This window comes from Chinchilla lanigera, unplaced genomic scaffold (genome assembly GCF_000276665.1).
Source record: "Chinchilla lanigera isolate Chin_1 unplaced genomic scaffold, ChiLan1.0 scaffold00028, whole genome shotgun sequence".
NCBI classification, from domain to species: domain Eukaryota; kingdom Metazoa; phylum Chordata; class Mammalia; order Rodentia; family Chinchillidae; genus Chinchilla; species Chinchilla lanigera.
Genome location: NW_004955429.1, coordinates 15,848,878 through 15,862,663, shown reverse-complemented (window position 1 = coordinate 15,862,663; position 13,786 = coordinate 15,848,878). Strand labels below are relative to the sequence as shown.

The 13,786-nt window shown below is 46.6% G+C and overlaps 1 protein-coding gene across 2 annotated transcripts in view; it reads right to left on the bottom strand.

The window, feature by feature from the left end:
* Positions 1-13,786, bottom strand: part of Mgll (monoglyceride lipase) — a 200,616-nt gene that overhangs the window by 98,111 nt on the left and 88,719 nt on the right. For both annotated transcript variants that reach the window (XM_005387048.1, XM_005387050.1), the window contains exon 3: positions 12,295-12,419. In XM_005387048.1, coding sequence (XP_005387105.1) covers positions 12,295-12,340 — 46 coding nt within the window. In that variant the 5' untranslated portion in view covers positions 12,341-12,419. The remainder of the gene's footprint in view (positions 1-12,294; positions 12,420-13,786) is intronic.

The following is a 13,786-nucleotide window of genomic DNA, read 5'->3' as shown; positions in this document are numbered from 1 at the left end:
CCGCGCACCCGGCCTCGCGGGCAGCCGCGCCCCGAGGTGGCCGCCTGGGGACTGTCACCGCAAGGGAGGGCACGCGGCGCACACGCGCGCTCATAGGCTCCAGGCTAGGGGACACATGCGCACAGATCTACAGGCACGCAGCACACATGTGCGCACATACGTACCACAGGTACACAGACACACGTGTTCCCTTCCCAGAGACACTACACTGCCCACGGGGGCGCGCAAATACCACATGCACGCGCACACAACACAACACACAGGTAACACAGAAAGCAGCACAGGCATACACACATACACATGCGTACGCACAGACACACACCTCGCACAAACATACTACACAGACACACACCAAATGCAGACACACCTCACACACACACATCACACACACACCAAATGCAGACACACCTCACACACACACATCACACACACCAAATGCACACACACCTCACACACACACACCACACACACACACAAACCCCAAATGCAGACATACATCACACAGACACAGACCACACACACACCTCATGCAGACACATACCTCACGTAGACACACACCTAACACAGACAACACACACAGACGCACACCACACGCAGACATACACCTCAGACACACACCACACACAAACGTAAAAAATATTAGGCGGGGATGGAGGCCGGAGCAGACTGCAGTGCACCCACAAATGCCTACCCCTCTACCCTCCTTGGCTCTCATCAAGATCTCCAGTGCGTGTGCACAGGCCAGAGGCGATCTGAACGCTGTCCAGGATACCTCCAGCACTGGACTAGGAGTGCCCACGTCCTCCAGGAGCTGCGGGTCCCAGGGGGCCCCGGGCTGTGACTCGCCTTCCTCTGACTTCAGAACTGAAACAGTAGCCCTGGAGAAGCAGCATAGGTGGTGGGCACTGCTGAGGGTCTTGGACACTCTCTGGCCTGCCTGCCCTGGGGTGGTCGCTGGGCTGGACAGAGGAGGAGTGGCCTTGGCTTCTGATCTGGGAACTGGGCAAGGTTTAGGAGCAGCCTTGGGGCAGGGAGCTGAGGACGTGCAAAGCTGGGCCTGCTAAGCGCACTGTATTTGCCTGGGATGGTGGCCGGGGTATGGCGGGCCCTTTCACACAGCTCTTGTTTCAAATGCTCCCACCCTCAGGGTTTCAGGTCGAAATAGTTTGAAAGTTTGAAGAGAGACTTTGCAGGTGTCAGCAGGACTTCTGTAGAACTCTAGGGCTCCTCCCAGCTTGGTCACTTAATACGTGTTGTCAGCAGACCAAGAACCTGGGAGTAAAGAAACTGGGGCAGGCACCAGGGCACGGCTTACCAGGGAGCTAAAGGTTGACCTGAGCCTGGGAATTCGAGGCCACACCAGGGCCACACTGTGAGACCTCAACTCTTGGGGGTAGGGATTTTGTTCTATATCTGACTTTTTTCTTTTAATTAAACTTTTACCACATTAAGAAATTTCTTACTGTGCTGCATGTGCTCCTTTCTACTTATCTTTTTTTGTGTGTATGACAGGGTCTTATAATGTAATTCAGGCTGGCCTTGAGTTCACTATGTAGCTCAGGTTGGCTTTGAACTCCCAGTGATCCTCCTGCCTCAGCCTAGTGCTGATTATAGGCTTGTGCCACCACCACACCCCGGCTTTTACGCATTCTTTAGCATTCAATGTTTTGAAAACAGAACTTTTTTATTCTGAGATAATTGTAGGTTCATGTGCAGCTGTAAGAAATAACAAGGTTGCTGTATGCCCTTTAGCCAGTTCTACCCAGTGGTGACTTCTCACAAAGGGACAGTAGGGTTTCACAGCCAGGATGCTGACACTGACAGAGTGAAGAAACAGAGCATTTCCCTTGTGGCAAAGACCACTCACCGTTATACCACATCCACTTCCCTCTCATCCTCATTTCCCCCAGAACCCCTAGCAGTCATGACTTCGTTCTGCATTTCTACACTTTTGTCAGTTTGAGACTGTTTTCTAAGTGGAATCATACAAGTAGGTGACCTTTTAGCATTCACTCTTTTCATTCAGCATAAATCTGGGTTGTCGTGTAGAGGACTCCGGGCTGCAGATGCGCCACTTTGTCTAACACCCACGGAAGAATACCTGGGCTATTTCCAGTTTGGGGCTAGTCTGAGAAAGCTGCTGTAGACATCCACGGACTGGTGTCTGTATAGACATACGTCTTCATTTCTCTTGAGCTGAACGCCTGGGAGTGCAATTGCTGTGCTACACAGAAATGACAAGTTTATTTTTTAAAAGACCAACAAGGTGCTTTCCAAAGTGGCTGTGTACATTTCCACCAGCAATGCGTGAGAGATCCAGTTTCTAAGCGTTCCTGTTGGCGTTAAATATTGTCATCACCTAAAAAAATGAGCCCTTGTTCAGTGTATCACTGTGGTTTTATTTTGCTTTGACTGATGGCTAATAGTGACAGCTCTCTTTCCATGTGCTAGTTTGTCATCTTTGTGTCCTATTCAGTGAAATGTCTCCTTACTGTTCTTTTATTGTTGTATCTTGAGAGTTCTTGATTTATTTTAGACTAGTCGAGTGTTTTCTCATTAATGGATCTTTTCATTCTCTTACCTGCGTTTTTTGCAAAGGAAATATTCTAACTTTGGTAAGACCCAATGTATTAGTTTTTCCTTTTATGGATTATTCTGTTGGTGTCAAGTTAAAGAGGTCTCTGCTTAGTCCAACATTTGAAGATTTCCTCCAGTGCTTTTCTGAACAGGTTGTACAGTTATGTGTTTTATGTTACTTCTGTAACCCATTTAGACTGAATTTTTGCAGAAGGTATGAGGTTCAGGTCAAGGTGCACTTGTTTGTCTGTATACACCCGGCTGCACCATCATGGTCTTTTGAAAAGCTGATGCTCTTCCCATGAACTACTTCTGCGCCTTTCACAAAATTCTGTTTTTCTGCTGTGTGAGTCTTTTTCTGGTTTTCTATACTTCTCTACTGATCTGTGCTGATCCCTCCAATACCACAAATCAATCTTTCTCTCTCTCTTTCTTTCTCTTTTTGAGACAGGGTCTCTCTATGCAGATCAGGCTGGTTTTGAACTCACTTTGTAGCTCAGGCTGGCCTCAAACTCACAACAGTCCTCTTGTCTCAGCCTCCTAGGTGTTGGGATTACAAGCATGTGCCACCGTGCCTGGGTACAACCTTTATTTTGAAACTATCTGATAAACCTTGAAACTGGACAGATTATTTCCTCCCACTTTCTTCTTCCTTTATAAAGTTGGTTTAGCTAGTCTAGTTCCTTTACCTTTCAATATAAATTTTGGGATAATCTTCTCTATATTTGTCAGAAAATCAGGCTGAGATTTTGATAAGAAATGTGTTAAACATGTATATAAATTTCCTAAGAATTGACATTTTTACTGTTAAGTATTCCAGTCCATAGGAGGCTGAGGCAGGAAGATCACAATTTTGAGGCCAGCCTGGGCAATTTAGTGAGAGCCTGTCTCAAAAAATAAAAAAGGGCTCAGAATGTAACTCAGCGTGAAGATCCTGGGCTCTATCCCCAATACCACAAAAAACCTGAAAAAGAATTCCAATCCATGAACATGGTATAGCTATCAATTAATTTAGTTCTTCTTTTATTTATTTTATCAAGGTTGAAGAGTTTCAGCATGAAATCCTGCACATAGCTTGTCAGATGTACACTTTTGTTTCTTTTAACTAATTTGTGTCATATGCTTTTAATTTCAGTTCCTCATGTTAATGTGGAGTATATAGAAACAAGATTGATTTTTTGTCTGTTGATTTTTTTTACCTTATTTTTATTTTAAAGAGTAAAAGAAGGATAGCATAGTGATAGGGGGGCTTACCGAATTACAGACAAAGTGGTAGGAAATTATCAATGGTTGTTGTTTTGCATATTGTTATCTACAAGATAGTTTCTCAGGAAAACAAATAGACAAATAATAGTGAGTTACAGACAAAAGTGATAGGTTATTATCAGTGGTTGTTGTACTATACTTTGGTATCTTCAAAGTGGTTTCTAAGGAAAATAAACAGAGCTATATATGAGGGATCAATTGAATTTTCTTTTTTTTTTTGCAGTACTGGGGATCGAACTCACAACCTTGCATTTGCCAGGCAGGTGCTTATGCCACTGAGCTATCTCCCCAGCCCAAATTGAATACTCATTGACTACTCTCAGTGGTTGTTGTAGGAAACACATAGTAATAGACATACAACCATTTACGAAATAGTATAGGAACAATACAAACATTACAGAGTTATGGACAGATTAGTAGGAAAGTATCAGTGGCTGCTGTAATACATGGTGGTATCTTCAAAGTGGTTTCTCAGGAAGACAGAGATATGCAAGAAAGATCTAACAAGTAGTTACAGCCTAAGGGTTGTGAAAAATAGCGGATTACCTCCTCACCAGTGACTCCTTTCACTGAGGTGTGACGGCTGGAAGGAAGGCCAGGATTGAAAAGAAGGACCGAGAGACTTGCACTGTGTCTAGCAACAAGCTGTTTTCCTTTTCCCCTATAGTCATGATTACCCAGGGTTCCCCCACAGAGATGACAGTCTGGCCAGAGGGAGAAGGCAGAGTATGTCCTGGGCCCCCTCATTCCTGGTGGACTAACTGGTAGGATGGGTCTGAGCTCTGGGGCCTCCACTTCAGAGGGCAGACCGATCTCCAGTGGTCACCTTTGCATTCAGGGCATGGCCCAGGGGGCTTCTTAGGGCAATTCCTCTTGAGGTGGCCTGGCTTTTAACAGTGGTAGCAGATGAATGCAGTAGTTGAGTTCCTCTTGATGTCTGTTGATCTTGTATCCTATGACCTTGCTGAGCTCATTTATGAGTTATAGTATAGGAGAGCTTGACTTTTGCTATTTGATTCTGTTTGCAGCTTACTCAGGATTTTCTACATTGAGCATTATGGCCTGGCTTCTGGTTCACTGATTCTTTCCTCTGTCCCCTACAGTTGGCCTTTAAGGCCATTCAATGGGCATTTTATCTGTTATTGTATTTGCTCAGATCTAAAATGTGTGTTTGGTTCTTTATACCTTCTATTCCTTTGGTAAGCCTTGCTGTTTTTCATGTTTTTAGTATGTCTATAGTTGCTCAAGGAAGCATTTTTATCATGGCTGCTTTATATTCTGTGTTCCTGCTGTGGGCATCTGTTGATCATCTTGTTTTTGTCCAATGTTAGATATTTTGGTTGCTTGAGAGGTGATTTTCAACTGAAGTATGGCTGCGTATGGATCACATTGTCAGACACTGGGTCTTGTTCTGAGCTTTCTGTTCTGCCTGTTTGCTCTGAGCTGACTTGGACAAAGGGGTGAGGAATACCCCAGGGAGAGTCAAAGGCCCCAGTTTCCTGCTCAGCCTTTATTGTCGTGGCTACAGTTTGGTTTTGGCTTGGTTTCCCCCACTGTTTTTGACTTGCGTAGAGCAGTTATTATCTGGGAATTTTCTATCTTGCTTGGATTTGGCTAGAAAGAGCTGGTTTTCAGTTATCTGCAGCCACAGCATTCCTGGGATCCTGACTTCTCCAGAGCCAGGGCTGGGAGCCATGGGGGCTCATGCGTTGTCCACAGGGGTCCTGGGTTCCTGGCTGGTCTGCCTTTCCTCTCCACCTTGCAGAGTCTTCATGTGCTGTTTTATGCATAAGGCCAAGGGACCTTAGTTGGATTTAACCGGAGGAATAAGAGAAAGCACTTTGACTATGCTTTTGCAGGTGCAGAAATCTTGCTGCTGACTTTCATTTCATTTCTAGCTTTTAAAGTCACTGGGCCACCAGGTCCTTCCTGCACTGTGTCCAGAGACCTCGACAGCAGGGCTAGTTACTACAATCTCCAGGAAAAGTGCAAGCCGGCCGCATCTGCTCCTACCACAGAGGGTGAAAAGCAGGTAACAGTTCAAGGAAAGGGGGCACAAGTTGTCTTGTGTGACCTTCAGAGAGACAATCTAGGGTTTGAGGAGGGTGGAACATGCTGGAAACTCTGTGAGGAGGGCGGGAGAAAGGAGCCAGGAGACAGTAAAGAAATCGAGAGTTTCTCTCACCGACAAGTTTAGTTTATGGGAACACAGCTGTCCACAGTCACTAGAATTTTGGTTGTTGGACAAGGAGAGAGGAAAGGGAAGTATAAAAAGAATTAAGATGTCCCAACTCCCCAAGATGAATGTGGTCATTACGTACTGCTAACATGTACTCATAAAAGCAACATAAACAAAAGGCATTTGGATGTTGCATACCTCAGTCCTAAATCACTCCCCGTGTGAGAGAAGTGGAGAACAGGAAGGGAGGTGGTAGATAAAGCAAGCAACGCAGAAGAAGGAGGCTTCATGCCACCAAACCAAAGGAAAATAAAGGTGAGCAAGAGCTATAAAGCCTCAGAATGGAGCTCCCCCCGAGCAGTTCTGTTCCTTCCTGGTGAGCTCCTTCCCCTCACCAAGCCTGCCTGCTCCGCCGAAACCCAGGAGCATGAAGGCGGGCACCCCAACAGGCCCATGGCGCCTGGTGATTTACCTCACACTAAACTGGTGGTGGCAGCTTGGTGGCCCACAGGTCAGATCTGACTCAAGAGAAAGTACTTTTCCATCTGAATTTTTGAAATATGAGTTTTAGAGGTTGGTGATTCATGCCGCACGTCTAGAATCCAATCTCTCAAAGAGCAGAGGGCACAGTTCCACCTGTTAGAATGCTTGTGGGCAGCTGGACCTGTGGGTCAGGGAAGAGAGGTCAGGTTGGAGATAGAGGCACAGCCACTGCAGCCGGGAGAGGGGAGGTAACAGGCAGAGCTGTGGTGTGGCTGCCTGAACACTGCACCAGGTGGCAGGTGATCTGGCCAGGGCAGTGCTTTTACACTAAGGGTGAACATTCGAATATCAGGACATGTAGCCAGGTGTGGTGGCACAGGCCTGTAATCCCAACCTTCTGGGAGGCTGAGGCAGGAGGATTGCAGAATCAACCCCCATCTGGGCAACTTAATGAGACTCTGTCTCAAAATAAAGACAGTTTTTTAAGAAGAAAGAACGACAGCTGGAGAGGTCGCTCAGTGCAAAGGCCCTGAGTTCCATCTCCAGTACTGCAAAGCACTGCAAAACAAAAGAGGACTTTTCACATAAAGATGCTGGGTTGTATTTCCCCTGAAAGGCCAAAGGCCTGGGAGCACAGCATCTGGGCCCAGCTGCCACCCTGTATCTGGGAGAAGGACGCCCTCTGCAGGTGGCGCACATGTCTTCCCCCTCCCAACTACCCTCTGCCACACCCCCCTCTAACACTGGGATTTCTGGGTTGTATCCTGGGCGGTGCCTTCCTGAACTGCAGGATGTGAAGCAAAGAAGGGTAGTAGGTTTGGGAAGTGGGACGGGGAGGGAGGTCTGAGTCACTGCAGACCTTCTGAGTTCTCAGGGGACAGGGCGTGGGAGGGCTCATGGAGACCTTCTCTTTAGATTCTGTGGCCAACGGAGTTCAAAGTCGCCCGAAAATCATGCAAAGGGACAGAGCCATGTGCAGTCATTTCAGTGCCAAGGAGGTCACTGTGACCTTGGAGAGAGCCCAGTGTATAAATGAATCAGGGTAAATGCCAGTTTGCACTGGTGGATGGAAAATAAGCGTAGACACAGACAGTCCTCTCCAGGTGTTTTGTATGAAGAGGCAGCAGAGAGTGGCTCAAGGTCCACGGGTCTAGGAGCTAGAGGGCCGCGGCTTACATCCTGGCTCTACTCACTTGAAACTCCCCGACTGTGGGCAGGCACCTTACCCAGCTTTTCATCTCTATACAGGGAGGCTGAGATTAGCCTCTGCCTGGTTCATGGAGCGGAATGGAATCATGCAGGTTGAGTCCTTAGCCTAATGCCCAGCACATAGTAGATAGGGCACAGCAGACAGGATCTCATTATCACTCAGTTAAAGTAATAGATGCAGGGGAGAGAGTGAGGGAGAGGGAAAAGTTGGCCAATGGGCAGTAAGTCACAGTTGGACAGGAGCAAGAAGCTCTGCATAGTAGACCGACAATAGGTAACAATAACTAAATGCACATTTAAAAACTCGAGAAGAGCCGGGTGCAGTAGTGCCTGCTTATACTTCCAGCACTTGGGAGGCTGAGGCACGAGAGTCCCTGTGAGTTCAAGGCCAGCCTGGTGCTATGTAGTGAATTTGAGGCCAGTCTGAACTACATAGCAAGACCCTATCTCAAAATAAATCTAGCAGAAAAGATTCTGAAAGTGTCCACTGTAAAGAAAATGGTGGGGCTGGGGATTTAGCTCAGCGGCAAAAGCGCCTGCCTGGCAAGCGCAAGGTCGTGAGTTTGGTTCCCGGTACCGGAGAAAAAAGAAAAAACAAAAAACAAAAACAAAAAAAAAGAAATATGTTTAACCTGATTTAAACATTTTGCACAGTGTATACATGCATCAAGACATCACATGGTTCATATGTATAATTTTTAAATTTTCAAGGTAGTTAAAATAAATTTGAAAATAAGAAATAAAAATTAAAGAGGTGATAGGTGCACATGTTGAAAATTCAAATGAAAACCAAAAGGTTCAGCCAGGCGTGGTGGTGCACGCCTGTAATCCCAGCACTCGGGAGGCTGAGGCAGGAGGATCACTGTGAGTTTGAGACCAGCCTGAGCTACAAAGTGAGACCCTGCCTCAAAAAGACAGGAAAAAAAAGAAAGAAAGAGAGAAAGAAAGAAAAAGAAAACCAAAAAGTTCTCACAGCGAATGAGTTTCCCTCTTGCTCATGCCTTGGTTCCTGTCCCCAGGCTCTGTGCGGCTTTCCAAAAATGCAGAACCCTGAGGAGCACGGGCCATGCCAGAGATTCCTAGACAGGAAGGGAAAAAGAGGCAGCCAGGGACAGTGGGTTGCAAGGGCATCATGCAGGGTTGGAGTGATCAGCTTCCTAGTGGCTGCATGCAGCCAGCTGCTTCCGGAGGGTGGGACAGAGCACAGGCTAGAAAGACACCTCCTCGGCAAGGGGTGGGTACTTGTGGCCTGCACGGTCTCCTCAAAGAGCTCCCTACCTCAGGCCTTGCACTGATTTTGAAGTTCTTCCCTCATAGAGGCATAGCCTGGCTCTCATGCCTTGGATCTGCCCTGGCCTCTGGCTTGCTCTGGCAAACAGGATGTGGTGGAAATGACATTGTCCCAGTTCTGAGATGCACAGGGAATCCCAAAGCTCCCTAGCAGACCAGTCCCCAGCCGCAAGTCTGCCCCACCAAGACCAACAGCGCTGCCCAGCTGGGCCCTCAGAATCAAGATTCTGAGTGGCTGTCCCTCAGAATCAAGAGCCACGTAGCAGAGGCTATTAAGCCAGTAAGTCTGTGGCTGGCTTGTTATGCAGCAAGAACTGATGCATGAAGCACATTAGCTACTTTGACATCTTGTTTGCTTGTTTGTTTGTTGAGACAGGATCTCACTAGGTAGTTCAGGCTGGCCTTGAACTCACTATGTAGCCCAGGCTGGCTTCAAACTCGGCAATCCTCCTGCCTCAGCCTCCCAAGTACTAGGATGACAGGCAAACACCACCACGTCTGCTACCTTTGCTATCCTGCAGCTTGAGTTATCCTGCCCCTATCATCCCTGTGGGACCTGGGACCTGAGATTCAACAGTTCTCAATTTTTTTAAACAAGTTTTTTTTTTTTAAATCATTGAAAATTTGAGTGGTGGAAGAGAAAGGGAAAAAGAAACACTTTGTACTGTAAATGATATCTACAAAACAGAGTAAATTCAAACATGACAGACAGAACGATCCTGTTAACAGGCTACACCCCAGTACTGCAGCTTGAGGAGTCATAAATGTCTGTAACACTGGTGTGACGGGTATGGATTCTGTCCTCTGCCTCACCGATGTGTGTCTACAGGATTTCCTCAGACCACTGGTGCCTTAGCCTCTTTTCTCCACCTTTTTTCCATAAAGTCTTAAATTTCTTCTGCATGAATTCCTCCTGCATGGCAGGTTTAGAGCCATGGGCGCCCATGGCTGACGAAGGAGGACTGGGCACTTGAGTGGGAATCCTTGGACATCGATATGCATGGGCAGAGGGACTTCGTTTGCCCCTCACTGAGGGGGCCAAGGGTTGGCTTGTTTCCAGCTGCCTCTTCCCAAGACACAGTTGGGGACCTCACGGAAAAGCAACGTCATTACAGAAGGACAGGTGTGGAGGGCAATGACACTCTGCTGCTTTTTTTCTGCTATTTTTTTTTTTTTTTTTATCACCCCAGGGTAAAAAAACCACAGTCAATTTGGGATTCTTTCAGTGTAGTTCCTGCTTAAATTGCATTAATTGGAATCAAAATCCAGAGATAAATTAGCAGGTGCCGATGCCAATGTTGCCCCCAACTCCCCAGCCTTCGCTGGGCGCAGGCACTGACGGGGACCCTCACAGCGGAGGGACTGGCATGTAGAGGCGCCTCCCGGTTCAAGCCACCCCCGGGGCAGAGGCAGAGCTGCCCTGGAGCCACACCTGGCTGCCTGCTTTCTGCTCTCTGCTGTCCACATACTGATGCGAACCGGCTGCGGGGAGATGGAGCGGATGTCTCGGTGTCTCTGAACTTCACTGCAAAAACATCCTTTGCAGGTCGCCTTCACCCTTCCCGTTAGTCAAAGGCAACGTCCTCATCAGGTGCTCGTGTCCCTTCAGCGCTGTCCCAAAAGCAGTCCCAGGCCTGTCGTTAGAAGCTAACAATTTGGCTTTGCTTTCATTGATTTTACTTGTAGGGTAATCATCATTTTATGACAAATGTTTGCTTGCTTTCTATTTAAAGAAACCTTTTAAAATAAATGCAGTGAATTTATTTATTTATTTGTTTGTACTGGGAATTGAACTCAGGACCCGGTGCTTGCCAGGCAGTCACTGTGCTGCTGAGCTACATTCCCGGCCCCAAATGCGGTGAATTTAAACTATGGGTTGGCATGAAGAAAGTCAGTATGTAAATAACAGTGCCTGTGGGACATGCAGCGGGCAAAGCCATCATGTCAGCGGTGTGGCTGTGACCAGGACTAGGGACCCAGGCAGGAGAGCTGAGTTTGGCCCTGTGTTGCCTCTGACCTGCAGGTGGAGCCTCTGACAGTCACAATAGGCCTCAGCTTCCTGTAGGTCAAGATCAAGGTGGGCTGGCAGAATCCTTCACCATCAGTCATTCCTTAAAGGGCAATTTTTACTATATATTTAAGCACAAGGACCAGGCCTCCTGGGAAAGGTCATTAACTCTAATCAAATCTAGCAAAAAGAAAGGGCAGGTCCCCACCCACGTGCCACTTTCTTTAAATGCATCTGGCAAGTCCAGAATGTCAGCTAATTGCTAACTGGGCCCCAGCACTATAATGAGATTTGGACTCAGCAGTGCAGGAGAAATTCTTGCACTGACTAATCAGGTTAGTGAAGCAAAGAAAAGTTATACACACTGAAAAGTATTCCCCTGGGGTTGTCACGGGGCAAAAATAAAGTAGACTGCTAACAAATAAAAGTGGTTGGTCGCACATGTGCATGTAGCTACTTTATTTTCTTTGGAAAAACAAAGGTAGACTTTTTTGAAATGGGTGCTGCTGACCTTACACTAAAATGTGGCCTGGGAAGGCAAATGAGGTAGCAGCTATGTTTAGACAGGGAAAGCCCAGCAGAAGGCTGAGGGGCCGTGCTGAAAGGGCTACCTATGTACAGATGTTTCGAGATAATTTAGGCAAAGCTAAGGAGAGAGGGGCAGTGCCTTAGTTACTTTTGGCATTGCTAAGACAAAATACCAAATGCTCAAGTCCCTTATGGGAAATGGCATAACATTTTCCTCTAACCTGTCATTCCTCCCATAGACCTCAGTCCTCTCTAGTTTGCTCATGGCATTGACTGTGACGTCAGTGTGTTGTATGTAGCTGTTACACGGTACAGCTTCGGGAATCACGGCAAGTGAAACCTGCTGCATGTATTCAGTCCAGATGCAGTTTCCCCCCAGTATTTCCAATCCAGGTGTTGCATCTTTGAATGCAGAGCATGTAGTCACAGAGGACTGAGTGCACAATTGAGGCGGGGAATGGTTGCCTTGTCATCAAACCGATCAAACATCCTCTTACACCTAGACCTCATAGGGATTTGAAGGGTAAGGGCAGAAAAATCTACCCCGGGCTTGTGGCAGAGTATGGCTGAGAGACCCCAAGAACTCTGAGTCCTGTTTTCCCATTTCTTGTCCCACCTGGAAACACCACGCCCAGTGGCAGCAAAAGGAGATGATATAAACCACACCGAAGACACGAGGAAGGGCAGGTCCTGTTCTAATCCAGGTGTGGCCACTGAATGAGAGCTCTTTCATACCTTGGGCAAGAAGACTCACCTCTCTGTACTTCATCTACAGAATGACAGCTTAGATGACGTGACATCAAAGACCCTTCCAGCCAGGAGGTCTCCAAAACGCTTGCCGGCTTTGCTGGACACACGAGGGCATGTGCGCTTGAGATTCTGCAAGGGAATGTGTTATTCTAAGACACCGCTTCTCACAAATGTGGTATTGACAGAGGCAGTTCACAGCAGAGAGTGACAAGTTCTGCAGATGATAATAACATAGCTCACACCTACAGCATTTCCTATACACCAGAGATTGTCCAGAGCACTCTAATGTGTTGATTCACTTCATTGTCTCAATAATTCTATGAAGTAGATACTCTTATTACCTTGACTATTTTGTTGAGAAAACAGAGGCATAGAGGTTAAGTAACTTGCTCAAGTTCACAAGGGGTCTCTACATATGTATTTGGAAAAACTCCTTAGGTGATTCTTAGGAATTTCGCAAGTTGGAAAAAAAGAAAACTGAAGTTCAAAAACATAAGTAAATAAATAAGTATCAGTAAGATAGTAGGATATAAATTAGTATGAAAATCCATAACTTTTACAGTTAGTGTAAAGGCAAAGAAAGTCTTTCTCATAACAACAGAGCAGGCAAAATATTTAGGAATAAACATAACAAGAAATACACAAAGCACTTATTAAACGCTCCTGAGAGACATAGGGGAAAAAAACAAGAATGAGTGGAAAGACATTGCTTGTCTTTGGGCAGGATGACATTGGGAAGATGGCAGTTCTCCCAATTTATAAATTTTAAACAATCCCCCCAAAAATAATAGCAAGCATTTTTACAGAGCTAAATAATTGATATAAAGCCTCTTCTGTCTAAATATGCAAGCAGGGCTGGGAGTGCAGCTCAGCAAAGGCCTGGGTTCAATTCCCAGCACAAATGACAGTGAAAACACAAGAAGGGCCTTTACAACTGGTTATGCAAGCATGCCTGTCCAGACCTCAAGGCAGACCTTTTCACAGTGTGGTACCCGCCCATAAGCAGACCAACAGATCAGTGGAAAAGAAGAGAAAATCAAAAGACAGACTCAAGCACAGATGGAGATGAAGGCAGGGTAAGGTGGGCTCTGCACAACGAGCTGGTTGTTTGGGAAAAGATAACACTGGATCCATACCTTACACTTTTCACAAGAACAAATCCCAAAGGGGCTGGAGATCTTGGTATCAAAAAGGAGACCTCACAACAATTAGAAACCACTGGTATCAGGACGGGGGTGGTGGCGCACGCTTGTAATCCCAGCACTCGGGAGGGTGAGGCAGGAGGGTTGCTGCAAGTTCGAGCCAGCCTGGGCTACAGAGTGAATTCAAGGCCAGTTTGAACTACACAGTGAAACCCTGTCTCAAAACAAATAAACAAACATAAAACAAACACACACAAAAAACCCACTGGTATCAAGGAATCCTCCTGGTGCTTGCTCTCTCTCTCTCTCTCTCTCTCTCTCTCTCTCTCTCTCTCTCTCTCTCTCTCTCTCTCT